This window comes from Nycticebus coucang, chromosome 20 (genome assembly GCF_027406575.1).
Source record: "Nycticebus coucang isolate mNycCou1 chromosome 20, mNycCou1.pri, whole genome shotgun sequence".
Classification (NCBI taxonomy): Eukaryota; Metazoa; Chordata; class Mammalia; order Primates; family Lorisidae; genus Nycticebus; species Nycticebus coucang.
The window spans coordinates 53945432-53962757 of record NC_069799.1 but is presented as its reverse complement, the minus strand read 5'-3'; the positions used below and the strand labels follow the sequence as shown (position 1 = coordinate 53962757).

The 17326-nt window shown below is 35.0% G+C and overlaps 1 protein-coding gene across 1 annotated transcript in view; it reads left to right on the top strand.

Annotated features, from left to right (window-relative positions):
• Positions 1 to 17326, top strand: part of PLXDC2 (plexin domain containing 2) — a 370639-nt gene that overhangs the window by 177016 nt on the left and 176297 nt on the right. The window contains exon 3 of the mRNA XM_053572952.1: positions 8308 to 8454. Within this exon, the coding sequence (XP_053428927.1) occupies positions 8308 to 8454 (147 nt within the window). The remainder of the gene's footprint in view (positions 1 to 8307; positions 8455 to 17326) is intronic.

Below are 17326 nucleotides of genomic sequence, written 5' to 3'. Positions count from 1 at the left end.
CAAGATTCATAATTTATTCATTCTGCACAGATAATATGAGGTGTCCCTGGGGATTTTTATACCCCCTGCAATGTGTTTGTCAATTTGTACAGCGATGTACAGCTTATCAACAAAGTTGATGGACATATTGCAGTAGCTATTCAAACTGCACACTTTTATATGTGTAGTAAAGATCACTTAAATCAGACAAAGAGGGTTCTGACCTTCACCTAGCAGTCACTTCCTATGAGCTTTGTGGCCACAAGATCTTAAGAGCTTAGATGAAAGGAATGTTAAGAGAGATCTAGTTCAAGTCCTTACACAGACTAAAGCCCAGGACTTATAGTGGCTATTTAGAGTCAGAACCTGTACTTCAACTCCTGTCCCCTCGAGCTATGTTATTTTATGTTATTTTATGCATTTTTGGTAGAAATCTCATACATATTTTAAATACTTTTTTCCATCACATCTTTTTTGTAGATTTTTGAAGCTCTTAGAAATCTCTTATAATTTGGTGATCCACCTCTTTAGAGACCATTGTTGAGGAATCACTTGCTAGTATTTATAAAAGACAAAGTTGGATGTTAATTTATTAAAAATTCTACCCCAGATTCCTTTTCTGGCCTCTTCTGTCTCAGCATCCCACATGGGAGAATAGTCCTACTGGGCTCATTCTTACAAAAGTTAAACAATCTTTACAAGGAGGTAGATAAATAAAGGTATACCCTATCCAGATGGAAAACATGTTCTATTTCGTTTAATAAATTAACCAACATAAACACATAATGCCTTGCCTCAGAATGCCTGTTGAGCTAGGCAATCACTTTATGAATTGTGGAATCTTACTTTTGTTATTATTTTGAAAGATCACAAATAAATATGCTATACTTTTTGGCTCTATATTTCATCCATTTCTGTGTAGCACAGAAAACAGTCTCATCTTTAAAAGAGATTGTTGTAGTAAAAATGGAAACTTTTATAATGGAAACATTTCTAGTTTCCCATATTTTATATATTACACACAGTGTTTTGATTTCACAATAAACTTACACAGTCACACACATTATTCTAATCTTAGGTTCTGGGAGGTGATTTAAGTAAACTCTCATGAAGAATTGGTAAAATAAATTATTCCTTCAAAAGTCATACATAAGATATTGCTCAGAGGGCATGCTGCAAATAGATCAAGTCTGTAAAAATCCTTAGGGAAAATGATGAAAGTATGTATAACCAAGTGAAAAATATGAAAAAGGTGTGCATAATGAGAATAATAATCTGATGTAACCAGCAGGAGATGGATGGATTGATTTTAATTCTTCTGACACTACAACAGTAAATTGAATTGTATACCATGTAATTGTTCTTAGTAACTGAAGAGGGTAATAGGTGGGGTTTGCTGATGGATATTGAAGGCTATTCAAAGATAATATGTTACTCTTATCATGCTGAAATTGTCTAGGACTGATTTAATAATACTGAGCATTCTGTGTTCTGTTCATAGGCTTTTCAAATGCATTTAAACATGTTGGTTTACTTTGATTCTTTGGCAACTCGGGCAACCTGGTGAAAGAAAACTAAACCCTATGACCCTTTTTGTTAATTTCTTGACCTACCCACACCACACCCCTTGTAGGTCACCTTCTTCTGATGGGAGTGTCACCACTCTCCACTGCAAAGGTGGGAGTTGGGGTGGGACCTTTATCTCTCATCATTCTCCATTCACTTTCCATGGAGTCTACTCCCAACCCAAATGGAGCCACCCCTGATTGGGCTGGTCAGCTCCTCCAAGTCTCCTGTCTTCCTCTGCATGATTGGACCTCTGGCAAAAGAAGAATTCTGTGTGCAGGAAAGTTGACCCTGAAATGAACTGAATGGATAATTGACTTCACTGAAGTGACAGAACTTATTGGTACTAAGACAGTGAGAAATAAAGAGCAGGTCACCTGCCTGCCTGCAAGTTTAACGTCTTCAACCACATCCCCCTTGCCACCTCCCCTAAAACCCTTCCTGACACACCTCTCTATCAGAATGTGGGTATGTGTCCAGGCTACAGTCTCCTTCTCAGATCCTTGAAACTATTCTAGAAAGTTAGTAGGACAATAAGTGAATGGAAAACATAAATGACTTCTTAAAAGTCTCTTGTTAAATTATAAACAATGCCAAGATCTAGCAATACTATGACTAATTCTCTACTATTACATTCCTCATGTTCTATCAAAATGCTTCTCACCAATAGTATGTTGTACCTTAAACACAGGAAATTAATGATTTCTACATAAATGAGTGAAAAAGGAAGAGAGATGATTGGGTAATATTTCTATACAATGCTTACAACAGAAAAGGACTTCATAAAGATTCAGACTCCAATTTCTCATTTAAAATATAGTGGAAATGGAATATTTTCCTATGTTTCTCTTAATGCTGATTTCATTTACAGTAATTAATGAGAAAGATTGCACTCTACATGAGATAAATTATGGAAGCTGGTATTTGAAAGAAAAGATAATGGAAATTTATATATTGGCTATTTCATAGAGCAATTTAAATTTATTGCCCTTGAAGCTCCACATTGAATGTCTGATTTATAGTATGTTAAAGGATTCTTGTTAAAGAACTTTTTAAAGTACCCAGCATAGAAATTCTACAGAATTATAACTGTATGTTGTATGTAGCCTTGTATCTTTTGACATATGTTGGTGATTTGATTCCAAGAATCAACAATTGATGTCCTTACATATTTTCTGATACTTCATGTGAAGACAAAGAACCTGGTTGTACATCATGTGTTTATTCTTAAATAATTCAAATACTGCAGATGGGAATGGGATCCCTTGAAATCCCATCAGCTAGAAATAACTAGTTAGTATGTGATAAATATCTTCTACACGTATCTTCAGAAAAAATAATCAGAAAATAGATAAGTGAGTGGATATATGAGTCCACATTTGGAATGATGCAGTTTTGTAAAATTGGTGGTATAGCATGACTGCTATACTTGATGAAAATAATGAATTTCATTTTTTTTCTCTTGGTCTTTGCTGCCATGTATGCAAACCTGAAGGCCACAAGTTTCGGACTGTTGCCTCAAAATGTTATCTTAAAATTTAAATTTTTCAGTTTATTAGTTTGTAAACTATATTTTTGTTTCTTCAGATTTATCTAGCAATTATCTCTATGAAACGTTAGATAATTAGACTTTTATTTTTATATTTTCAGGGTTGATAGCAATTATATTCTGATTAATAATGGTAATAAATAAATTATCCTATTACTCAACTTCCATGGGATCAAGGCTTGCTGTCCAAATGCTTGCTATGGCTTCTCCATTGCCATATGTAGCCACATGCTACATACAATTAATAGCACTGTAGAATTTTTATAGTATGTATTTCAATTTACCCCTTGGTTGATTTGATTGTATAATTAAGAATTGCATTTTTAGGAAGTTCTCATTGGTGATGTATTTTTTGTATATGTGTATGTCTTAGGAATATGTTTGTTATAACTTGCCAAAATTTCTCAAAAAAAAAAAAAATTAAAGAAACAAATATGTTTGTTGCCTTTATATTTAAATTATAGCATGGTTGGGAAAAAATTCTTGAGTCACAATCTCATTTTCTGAGATTTTATAGACATTGTTTCCACAGGATATCATAAGAGATATCAGACTATCAAATGATAGTTTTATTTTTCTTTCTAGATGCCTGTAAGATGTCTTCTTTTTCTAATCTATGAAAAACTTCATTAGATAATTTTATAGTAGCCAAAGTATTACTTCAAATTTTCCAGGGCATGGTGTGGAATTGAAGTCTTTATCTCAGAAAATGTTTTCTTCTAATATATTTTAACTTTTTTCCTATACTAACTACATATGTATTCAATCTCTAATTTTTCTGTAATTTATATCATGATCCATTGTCTTTTCTACTTGGGCTATCATAACAAAATATCATAGACTAGGTGCTCTAAACAACGGAAATTTATTTTCTCACGGTTACTGGAGACTGAAAGTACAAGATCAATGTACCAGCCGATTGGTGTCTTGGTGAGGGCTGACTTCCTGACTCGTAGACAGCTGCCTTCTTGCTGTGTCCTCACAGTGGAGAAAGAGAGACAGACAGAGACACAGAGAAAGGGACAGAGAAAGAGAGAAAGAATCTCATTTCTCTTCTTATGAGGGCGCTAATCCTATTAGATCAGGGACCCACTCTTGTGATGTCATTTAACCTTAATTATTTCCAGGAAGACCCTATCTTTAAATATAGCCAATTGAATTTTGGGAAGGAGACACAAACTTTCAGCTCATAACATTTGTCACATTTATCTCATTGTTCTTTTCCATTTTATATTATGAATCCTAGGCCTGTGTTCTGACTGGTAGTGTAATATTTATTCAACTACAAGTGGGTTCATTTCTCTAAATTTTTACCTGAGTACTGTCAGTTCATGGAGAACTATTTTAAAACTATTTTTGAGGATTATAATATTCACAACTAATATTTAAAACAAGCTTTACCTTTAGATGAACTACATGGTCCTTGTTAAATCATTCTAATAAGAATGTATTATTAATGTATTCATTAACACCTGACAAGAACTATTCAGATCATAATTTGCTTTATTAATTATGAAATGATTTTCAAAAGGCAGCCAATTCATTCAGTGCTAAATAACCTTACCTAAGAACTTTTACCATGTATTCTGTATCCCTGTACACCAAATGCATAATGCTAGCCATGCAATGTATTCTTGATCATTTTTTCCTTTTAAGATCTCAATGAAATGAATTTGGAGCTCAAAAGCCATTGCTGCATAAGCTGATGTGTGAGGCATTCACAAAAATTAATCCATCATAAAATCATCTTAACACCCATGATGGAAAAGAAAGCAACATTTGGGTTGGGAGTTACATAGGCTGCTAGTTGCAGAATGGCTAAGCTACAGTGAGGATGACTTTTTCCTCTGTATTTGTGGTAGCTGTCTTCTGTTTGTCTACAGCTGCACATTTGCAAGCATTTTTGAGAAACACGGATTTATAAGATTTATAGCCACCTCCTGTGCCATCTACTTTCAGTAACAGTTGGTTTCCTAAATGAATTGGCAACTAGGCATATCACAGTAGTGTTTTGTTTTATTTTCTATAATTTTAGAAACAGTTTTGCTTTGGAACAGAAAATGAAAATCTTTGGACCCAAAGTGGCTTTTGACAACTCTTTAAGTACCATTACTCCTAAAAAAAGCACAAGATGTGGTTTGAATAATTTAGTAGTGCTAAAATGTCACATTTTTGAGACATCTATTTTATGGCTTTCCTGAATATCTGAGACAAACACTTCTCTGGAATTTAACAACTGTGTCTCTACATGGCTAAGTAAACAATAAATTGTCTTCCTCTTTGAATGAAAGTTGCCATGACAACTTGGCAAGTGTGGGCTATAGAAGTCAAATACCAAGCTCTAGTGTTTTCAAAGATGTGATACTGTTTTTGGCAGCTCTGATTTAAGTAAAAATGAAGGTGTATTTTCACATAGCCCTATCAGTGATATGCTTTGTAATTAGATAAAATCTTATATATTTTTAGATAATTCATTATTAAAGTATAATGATATTCTGGTTTCTTATGACAACTTCGAGATTCTTTCTTATTGTAGAAATTTAGAGGTAAAGGAAAATGCTAAAGTCATTTTATAAAGATCGATTGCAACAATTGTACTGAGCTCTATGTTGAAAGTTTGAAATTATAAAGAGAATACCTATTTAGTAATTGTGTAGAAATTTGGCAGCCTCATAGAACCTTTTACATAATTGATCTAAAGATTATATCTTTGACTTCAGTGCTGAACTCTGTAATACTAACAACAGGAATATAAAAATTAAGAAATGATATTTAAACTCATTGAATACTTTTTTCATGACTACTCTCTATGAATGATCATCATTTACTATTGAGACTTGATGATTTCTAGCAGGTTAGATGCAGACTGCCATTACTGCTGTGTGATTACCTAGAACGAGAGATGTTTGTTATCTGGACCTATAAATCTGTTAAGGTCACCTTTTTCAATGTTGATTGAGTTTCCTTGCAAGTAAGAAGCACCTATTTTTCAATTAGGATTCTTTTGGTTGACCATAACCTAACTCAAGATGATTTAACAATAAAAGATGGCCAGGCACAGTGGTTCATGCTTGAAATTCTAGCACTCTGGGAGGGTAAGATGGATGGATAGCTTGAGCTCAGAAGTTCAAGACCAGCCTGAGCAAGAGTGAGACCTCCATCTCTAAAAATAGCCAGGAGTTGTGGTGGACGACTATAGTCCCAGCTACCTGGGAGACCAAGGCAAGAGGATCTCTTGAGCCCAAAGAATTTGAGGTTACTGTGAGTTATGACACCATGGCACTTTACCAAGGGCAACTGAGTGAGAGACTCTGTCTCAAAAAAAAAAGAGAGAAAGAGAGAGAGAGATGTAATGGTTCATCCCAGTGAACAAGTCTAGAAGTCACACTTAGATATGGCTGACCAAGGACCTGGCTGTTCCTTTGCGGTGTTCATAGTTCTGTCCTTATGCATGTGTTTGCCTTATCTTCAGGCAGTTTTTCTCAGAGTAGCAGAATGAATAATCCTTCCAAGTCTCACACCTACACATCCAGCAGTCAGAATAAGGGGAATTATCTCCTCCCTACCTAAACTACTGAATGTCTCTGTAATCGCTCTTGGTAGGTTATGAACTCATGTATGTCCACCAGCCACGGTGACCAGTAAAATGATGTGAGCAAAATGCCTTATGCCCGCTCAGAAGCTTCTAGTGCTAAAGCATGTCAGCAGGAGTCAGTGAGATACATGTTAAAGACACAAGCACATGCCTTATATCCTCAGAGAATTCAAGTAATTGCTGTCATGAGATGCTGGAAGGGAGAGCTAGAACCCCACCGGGATATTCAAGCTGTCTTGGGTAGCATCTTATTCCTGCTTCCTTCTTGTATCTACTTTCCTCTTCTTTTTCTGCAGAATTTTCTTTCTTTCATCAAAGGTGTGCATATAATTTGTACATGATAGTGAGAATTTAATTGGAGGTATGCATAGGATGTTTATTTTTTAAAACATTATTTATGGTAACATAATCACTATTCTCAACCTTCACATTTTTGTTCATACTGTTTCTTTTACTCATGAGGCAAAATATATTTAGAATAAAACTTAGAATATTCTTTTCCTTCCTGTCACAAATTTTATATATAATAATAAAAGTATATGAGATTCTTGTCTACACTAGATTTCAAAAATAATTTTTATTTTATTAGCACTTAGATAATAAATGAATTAGAAAAATTCACATCCCAAGCTTTATTATTTAGATCATAGATCATCTATTTACCCAATGTTTTTCTTATATTCAATATTTTAAAATATATTCTCTCTAGGGACTCATCAATTGATAAGGAAAATTGCATTTCATAGTTTAAAAAATTATAGTTAGAATTAGCCAAAAATCGTCTGATTTTGGGGGGGGGGTTCCTCATCAAAATTGCTTTTTAAAACCTTTAAAAAGGGGAAACGGAGGGGAGGGGAAGGATGGGTGGAGGGAGGGTAATTGGTGGGACCACACCTATGGTGCATCTTACAAGGGTACATGTGAAACTTACTAAATGTAGAATATAAATGTTTTAATACAATAACTAAGAAAAAGCCAGAAAGGCTATGTTAACCAGTGTGATGAAAATATTTCAAATTGTATATAAAACCAGTGCATGGTACCCCATGATTACATTAATGTACACAGCTATGATTTAATAAAGAAAAAAAAAACCTTTAAATCTATTCAATGAATGGATACATTACAAATAAAGTCTTTATGACAGGTACCATGATAACACCAATAATGAGAATTGAAATGGAAGTAGAATTTACAAACTCACATTAAATGGGAAAATATCTTATCTCCATTTCTAGGGCCCTTAATTGAAAGTAGGCCCTATATAACCTTATTTTTAAAGAAGAGAGATTTGAACTCATTGTCACTCAATCATAATTATGGCTCAGATTTTCAGTAAATAATTCTAAAAATGGAATTTTTGTTTAGGTGACAATTAGGTCTTTAACACTACTGTGGTCCACAGAATATGTAATATAGTTCCTTCTATGTTTTGTGTATTTTCTTCTAAGGAAGAATACTAATATATTTCATTTTAATTCATTTCCATCAAAGGCTATTTAAATTGTTTAGCTGTTCTGAAGACTATGAACACCTCCAAGTTCAACAGGATTTTTTAAAAAAGAATTTTAGTAACAAACTTTCTGTCCTTGATATGCATTATTCTCTGTTGTTACAGGAGGACACAGATCACAATTACTACATATCTCGGATGTATGGTCCATCTGATTCTGCCAGCCGGGATTTGTGGGTGAACATAGACCAAATGGAAAAAGATAAAGTGAAGATTCATGGAATCCTGTCCAATACTCATCGGCAAGCTGCGGTAAGTGCTTTGGCATTCAGAGTTTCTTTTTTCCCCTCTGTGAAAAACATTGTTGTTTTAATTGGCATATAGCCAGTTATTTTATAAGTGTGATGATTAAATATTAGAACAGCCTTGTCTGTTGTGATCACTTTTCAAGTATAGTCAGGTCTGTAACTGTAATTTAAAATTGATAATTATGTATCTGATATTAATGAAAATGAAAGAGAATTGTTTTGATAAACCACCATTAATTAAACCACTGTCCTTAGCATACTTGATAAATATAGGTTTGATTCAACATTGAGATTTATCCTGAGTTATTTTCAATTTTCTTATAATCCATGAGTGTATTAGAATATTTTTAAAGATCTCATGAATTTGTATCTTCTGTCTTATATGCGTCTCTTGGTCTTGTTTTTGAAAAGATTTAACCCAAAACATTTATGACCCAGATAAGATATATAGATTAGATCAAATGTGGGCTTTTTTTTTTTTTTTTTTTTTGAGATAAGAGTCTCTGTCACCCTGGGTAGAGTGCTGTGGCATCATCATAGCTCACAGCAACCTCAAACTCTTGGGTTCAGTCTTGCCTCAGACTCCCAAGTAGCTGTGACTACAGGTACCCACTACAATACCCAGCTAGTTTTTCTATTTTGGTAGAGACAGGGTCTCACTCTTACTCAGGATGGTCTGGAACTCCTGAGCTCAAGTGATCTGCCCATCTCAGACTCCCAGAGTGTTAAGATTATAGGCATGAGCCACCGTGCCCGGCCAAATTATGGGCTTAAATTGATAAGTTTAATGTAAAGGAAAAGAACAGAAGTTTGATAAAACTGATATTTTAACCTTGGGCACATTATTTGCTGCCTGTATTTCTTTTCCTTTTTCTTCCTTTTTTTTTTTTTTTTTTTTTTTTGAGACAGAGTCTCTCACTCTTTGCCCCGAGTAGAGTACCATGGTGATGGCATCACCACTCACAGCAACCTCAAACTCTTAGGTTGTGCAATCCTCTTGCCTCAACTTCCCAGGTAGCTGGGACTACAGGTGTGTGCTACTACACCCCAGCTAATTTTTTTTATTTTTAGTAGAGATGGGGTCTCTTGCTCAGGCTGGTCTCGAGCTCCTGAGCTAAAGCAATCCACCCGCCTTGGCCTCCCAGAGTGCTGGGATTAGCGCTATGAGCCACTATGCCTGGCTAATCCATATATTTCTATCTAGATTATGACTTTCTATTTTTTCCCGAAACAATTCCCAGTGTGCTCTTTGCCAGACATAAGTGTACTCTGGCTTAAAACATTTTAATCTTTCTATATGTTATTAGGAAGATTCATTCTTTAAATAAGAAACACCAGCACAATGAAATGAATAAAATGCTGTTCTCCATCTCCCTCTGTGTTATAATTCAGATAACATTTTTTGAAGCTGATATTATTTTTGATGTGCTGATTGTTTACAATTTTTAAGATGGACTATTATTGATCTGATCCTCTGACTACTTGAATATAAAAGAAAATATTCGTTAAAAATTTAAGTATTCTGGAAGATTTTGTTTTTTCCTTCAGGAAAATAACTTATTGCTTTAGCTCATGTTTTCATTGGTCTCACATTTGCATAATGCTTGTGTTGGGAGGGCTAACTGTGACTTCCTGCGGTGACATTAGCTGTTTTCTTATACTGCACAATTTCATTTTTTTCCCTGCCCATCAAATAATCCATCAATAAGTGCTCATTTTTCTAAATGATTAACTTTAAAAGCAATTTAATTTGCTCTATTAGGCTATTATCTAGACAACACATTTTTGCCCGAGTTCTATTCACAGTGTCTAACCATTGATTGCTGTTTCTTTATTGTTATTTTGGCTAGTTGGATAAATTCACTATTCTCTTTCCTTTGAGTTGCTTCATTTCAATTAAGACAGGCACAGTTCATCAACCTGGTCTTACTTGCTCATAGGACTTTCCTGCAGTTTGATAACAAACTGTTATTAGTTTGATCTGCAGGCATCTCTTTAGCTTGATTTTGTTTTTATACATATATATTAAGCTATATACACACATACACACATGGTTTCTTTTACATATATTAAGAAAGAAATGTACTTCATGTGATTTAATACTTTGTGCAATACTACTAGTACTTTTATTTTATTTTATTTTTTTTTTGCAGTTTTTGGCCAGGGCTGGGTTTGAACCTACCACCTCCAGCATATGAGGCCGGCACCCTATTCCTTTGAGTCACAGGCGCCGCCCTACTTCTAGTACTTTTGTTCCAATCAAATTTAAGGACTCAGACAACTCCGATAGGCCTAAAACATTAATGGAATTATCTTCTCGTTTAAAAACCTTGGTTGAGTCTTCAAACTTGTTAAGAAACATACATGTTAATACATCTCAGAGTGGTAACTGGTTAAATTGTTTTAAAAACATAGGGATTCCAAAGTGTAGGATTTGGCATCATAAGATCCAAATTCAAGTTTATTACAACTTTATTACAATTAAAGCCTTAAATTCCCTTTCACTTTCTTCTTATACTCAATGGTTATGATATTAATTTCTCTCCTGCCTACCAGAAATGGTAGATTAAAATGAGATTTTTACATTTTTAGAGATTTTTACAGAGCTTTATAGTTACTTAGGCATTTTCACAAATCCTACCATTAATCCATTTTGCTATTATTCTACTTAGGTAATTTAGCAATTTTGAAGTTAATTCTGTCTGTCTAAAGTCCTATTTGAAGGCCTGCCTTTGTTTCATTAAACAAAACCAACACTGTGAGAGGGAGTGAGTTCTGTTTCTCTGCATGCCTGGGAAATGGGCTGGCCCACTGACCTTGGAGTCAGTAACTACATGGGACACTCAATCCCCTTTCCTGCTGAGGTATGTAGGGCATCCATTGAACATTTCACCCATCTAATATGCTGAGTTTAGTAAGTTCCTTTCACTGATATAATTACATAAATAGAAGTATATCACTAATCATTTAAGCTACTTATACTATTCTTCCTGAATCTAGGAACCAAATTTTAGACCTGAGAAGAACTTTGGAGATCGTTGAAGACAGCTGCCTTATGAAATCCACAGTGATCGATTTTTTTTTTTTTTGCATGTAACAAACACAACCTTTCCAAAGCAAAAACTCGTTATTTTTTTTGTTTGTTTGTTTTTACAAATCATATTTGAGTGCCTCACTATCTTGTTTCTTCATTTTAGGTCTTTAGTGGAAGATGGGTACCATTATTTACATAAAATTACCCGAGGAAAGATATCTAATACAGTCTCTATTGCCAGTGATGGCTATAAAATAATTCTAGACAGCTAAATATCTACTCACCTGTCAAACATTACGAGTGAGGTAAACAGTTTAGGTTTCTGTGAAACACTTTTGGAAGCTTTTACATTTCATAAACTTTTATAATCACAAATGTTTCTAAAAAGGAGACCCTGCAGCTATGTCTCAGGTACAATAAATAAGTCCATTTACTCTTGTTTTTTACCTGAGATTCTCTTCTCCAACCTATTTTTCATCTATTCTGTCATCTCTGCATGAGCCTAGGAGGACTTAACGCCAGTTTAATTTTAGATAACATGAGTGTAAAACATATTTTCCTCCTGAAGTTATTAAATGATAAAGATGACTCTTTTGAAACTAAGCTGTTTTGTACCATGAGCAACTTCACCAAATATAAATGGAATATGATGTTTCTTAAGAGTGAACACACCTACAAGCAGGTGGCTTAATTCCTAAATTATAAAATTTAAAACACATAAAGCATTAGAGGATTGAGATTTCCCAGGCAGATTAGTTTTTTAGTATATTTTTTAAAAAAGATTCTTTATACCTGGGCACAGTATCCTTATTTTTGTCTGTTCCTTCCTATCAAGTTATAGCAGGTCGCTTAGGTGGTGGATGAATATTACACCTGGCAAAATGATCAATTTCCATGTGGATTGTTTATGAATTGCTTTCCTATCAGGAATTCCAGTGTGCTTGAAATTCCAGCCCCAGACAGTGGGTGTCTTTCTCTCATTTTGTTTTTGTTTTTGAGATAGTCTCGCTTTATTGCCCTGGGTAGAGTACTCTGACATCAGAGCTCACAGCAACCTCAAACTCATGGGCTCAAGAGATCCTCTTGCCTCAGCCTCCCAAGTAGCTGGGACTACCGGCGTTAGTCACAACACTTGGCTATTTTTTGAAAAAGGGTCTCACTCTTGCTCAGGCTGGTCTCAAACTCCTGAGCTCAAACAATCCTGCTGTCCTGGGCCTCCCAGAATGCTAGGATTACAGATGTGAACCACCACACTGGGCCAGTCTTTCTCTCTTTTTACTCCTGATGCTCCATTAAAATACCAGTGAGTCTAGAAGTAAAGCCCTGTTAGCCACTCCGTTAATGATGAATTTGGAGGAATTCCCTATCCTGGGGCATCTATCTGAGAAGAAACTCCAAATATGGTTCAAGTGTGATGAATAAGCCAAGGTTAGGCTCCTTATTCCTGAATGCATGAATGCTGAACTGCAGAGATGAATAGAGCATGGGTGGGTGGGTAGGGCTTCTTAAGGGAGGGACTCTCAGATCTTGTGTTGACAGGCATCCATTTACTTAGCTTTTCAAAAATAAAATGCTGAGAAATGTCACAAATTGATGGATCTGCATAAAAATAGTGGAGGGAGCTGTTTGTGTTATTTTTTGTAACTTTTCTTCAATTTGAAATTATTCCTAAATAAAAAACTCAAAGAAAAGAGAGATTAACAGAGGAAAGTGAAGAGTTAAAATTCAACTCTGAATTTCAATTTCAACTTGCAATCGAGCTTTGAATTATTTAGTCCCTCCTCTGGTAAAGGCTGCCCACTGAATTCTGAGTCTTTTCTTACTTGATACATAGTATTTATGGGGCACATGTGATATTTGTTACATGCATAGGATGTGTAAAGATCAAGCCAGTGTATTGGGGGTATCTGTCACCTTGGTTATTTATCATTTTTTATGGGCTGGGAACATATTTCATCTTAATACAGCAGTTGTGGGGCAGCTTGGTCTGGTGTTATAACACAGGGACCTAGAACCAGATGCCTGCTTTTGAGTCCTCACTTTGGTAACCAGTAGCCTGGTGACCTTGACCACATTATTTATTCTTTCTTAATCACTTTCTCTTCATCTTCTAAATGATCATAGTACAACACTTACCAGGAAGGTTGTCCTTAGAATTAAATAATTCAGCATTTGTGTAATGCTTAAATGCTGGCACAGGGTTAAAGACGTGTTACATCGGTGATCATGATTGTTATGCAAACATTTACATTTGAAACAGTCACTTTTCACTGGCTGTAAAATAAATAGAGTTTATTCCCTGGAGGGGAGATTGTAATCAACTAAAGAAAGGAAGGATCTTTACAAGCTGTAAATGATAAACTCCTGGGAATATTTTTCAGCCCTACCTGGTTGGGTGATCACTGTTCAGGGAAATAACAAGAATGTCCCTTCCTTTACCTGTACTGGGAGGACAAAGAGTTTTTGAAAATCACTATTTTAAAGGTGCCTCACTGCCTGGGAGGGACCTCTACACCTCAATTCCACTGATGGAAAATTTCAGGCCATACAAATACTACCAGATAAAGTGAGATGATGTTCTCCAGAAACAAATCTGTTCATCCTTTTAACCCATTTCACACTTGTCAGGGTTTCCTTTTGGCACTGGTTTTAGAGTTTTAAAGACCAATTATATAACTTAGAGCCTTACCGCTCTAAGGAGTGTGCCTGGGACCATCATAGAGACCCCGAGGGCTTATTAGAACTGAGGGATTTCAGCCCCTTGCCCCTCAAAATCTGATCTGAATTTCTGCAAGAACCCTACATAATTCATTTGCCCACTCAGGTTTGAGAAGCCCGGACAGGTTCATCGCCTGGTTTTTTAAAACAGCAGGAAAAATCTAGAAATAATTGTGGTTCTCACCCTGCGGGGATTCTTTTATAAAACCTAGTCGCATTCTGTCTGTGCCCTTGAATGGTCAACTCTGAACTCTGCTTGTACCATAAATATTCACATGTAACTCTTTGAATAATTCTCAACATTGGCAAGTACAGGCAAACCACCCTGAGCCAGTATGGGGAACCATAGAATGGAAAAGATCAAAAGCCTTGGCGACAGTTCACTTCACCTCAAGTTCATGTGAGCCAGTGTCAGAAAACTGCACTGTGTTTACATTTTGTTCTCGGGTTTATGAATAGTCCCTTGAAAGGTGTCATTCAATAGTCAGGGTTAATTAAGTTCTCAGTTCTGCTATGAAAAAAAGTGCTGAAGAGGTCAGAATTTCTAACTCGGAAAATCAATGCCATTGATGAACTTCGTTTCAGAAAGGAGTAGCCAATTCCCTGTCTGTATATTTGTGTATTGATTAGTCCTGTCCATGAACATTCTGATCTTTTAATTAGGTTTCCAGTGTTTTCAGGCAACGGATTAATGATCCATGTCTTGGCGACTACTCCCAAGGTGTGAGAATTGGTTAGTGTTCCGTTTAAAAAAAAAAAAAAAGCTCCTAAATTATAAAAAGTATTATTAATTATCCTACTCACTGTGCTATATTATTTTGGAATATACAAGGTTCACTTGTGGTTTAGAAGCAAGCTCTAACTTTAGGTTATGTCAAGAGATGTTTACATCACATTATTACCCACACATAAGGCTGCTTCTGTCTGCTTTTTTCCCTCTTTAATATTTACTAGTCATAGCAGCTGGTCAATTTTAATGTTTTGAGCCCATTTATATTTGTATTTAAATCATTCTACAACCATTATGTTTATGTTACTTTTATAAGTGAAGCTATGTCAGTGACGTAGGGGAATAAAGCAATGTTCAACAGTGACCACTGAGAATTTTTAAAAAGAAAGTAAATGTTTTGTAAGGTTAGAAAGCAAATTTCACGTTGTATATCAAATCAGTACACTGAAACGCATAAATGCATCCAGGTACACAGTTATGATTTAATAAAAAGAAATAAAAAAAAGAAAACTGGCCCCCTGGAATTATCCTTAAAGGGTAAGAAATGGAGGCGCTGCTCTTCAGTGCACAAAAAGTGAGTAGTTGAGGCTGAATCTGCGTGACAAGGGACCTCCAGCTTTGTGAGGGCTGCAGGGCCTGGAGCTCTGTTCATCCTGTCCCTGTGATTCTTCACGTTTGATCTGAGAAGTCTGCTCTGCACCTTTCTCAGATTTTCCCTCTTTTGTAGCTTTGGCTTCATGGATCTGTTGGCTTTCAAACTATGTCCTGTTATGTTTGATCATTACTGCATTTTAAGGAAACTGGAGCTGTAATGTCTACCAAGAACAAAACGCATGAATGGCTGACAATTATTCTTTTTTTTTTTTTTTTGCACATTTTTTTTTATTAAATCATAACTGTATACAATGATATGATTATTCTAATGGTGCTAACTGTCCGCAAATTATGTTCTTCTTCTTGCCTGGGATCCAGTGTAGGACCTACTTTGCATTTATTTGTCACGTCTTCTGGTTTCCCTCAATCTTTGACATTTGTTTAGTCTTTGTCATTCATAAACTTGACCCTTTTGAGAATTATTGACTATTTATTTTGTACAATATCCCTGTTTTGGGGTGTCCTGCTGTTTCTTTATACCTAAATACAAGTCTTTTTCTTTTGACAATGCCACAACAGAGATGCTACTTTGTCCTTCTTTGTGACACGGTATCAAGAGGTACATGATGTCTCAGTAGTGGTGATGTTAACTTTGATCGTCTGGTTAAGGTGCTCGCTGCCGGGTTCTGTTTCTTCCCTGTAAAATTACTATTTTCTTTTTGTAATTAACAAATACCTTGCTGCGTGATATTTTGAGACTATACAAATATCCTAATTTTCACTGTACTTTTACCAACAAATCTTAGCACTCATACTTACTAAATACAGGCAGAATTCTTAATGTCATATCTTAAATGATAATTGCATTCTTCTAATACCTCTAAGTATAATTATGATCATTTTAATAAAACGATAATGAAGACATCATAACATTGCCCAGAAACATAATGTCTAATTGCGATATCATTTCTATTAGAAAATAAATTTGCCTGAATTAGTTTCATCTTTTTTGTTAAAGTATTGTGATGATGCATTTTTGTAGTAGAAAGAACATAGTTCGCAGCTATTCGGAATCAAATAAGGAGCTATTTTTGTTTAGGGAAATGGTGTTAAGAAATCACTGCTATGTTCCACAACTTTATGTGTACGGTGTAATGTTATTAGCATCATTTACTTTATCTTTATGAGAGTCCAAGTATTGTTGGTCATTTGATCCTTATACTCACCTATTAAAGAAGTGTATGGACTTAACAAATGAGCAATCTGTGGAATAAAAGGGCTGAAGTATTTATGAAATCACACAGCTACTAAGTCCTAAAGCTGGAATGTAATTTTAGGTCTCTGACTCCAAAATCGTCTGGGGTCATTCATCAATTATTACAGGAAAGAACAATGAAAATTTATAAATACATTAAAAGACGATTGTAAAATGTGCATCATGGTTAGTAAACAGTAAGACTGAAATAATCTAAACATTTACTCAGTTTCAAGAGAGCTAGCTAATTGTTATATGTATTTTTAAGAATATATCACATCCCAACTGAATCACATTTATCATAGTTCCTGATGTTTATGCAGATATTTTTGTGTATTAGAGATATAGAAGTTTTACTGGAAATAAGGCTGGCATTACTGGGAATAGCCATGTAAATAAAGCAAATATATTTTTTCTTAAATTTTGCAATTCCTCCCAAAGTTAATACTACGTAGCATTAATAAATAAACTGAAAATAACATGCTTCAAGATTTATTTGGTTTACTTTTGATGTTGTCTCTAGAAAAAATAACATAAATCTCATT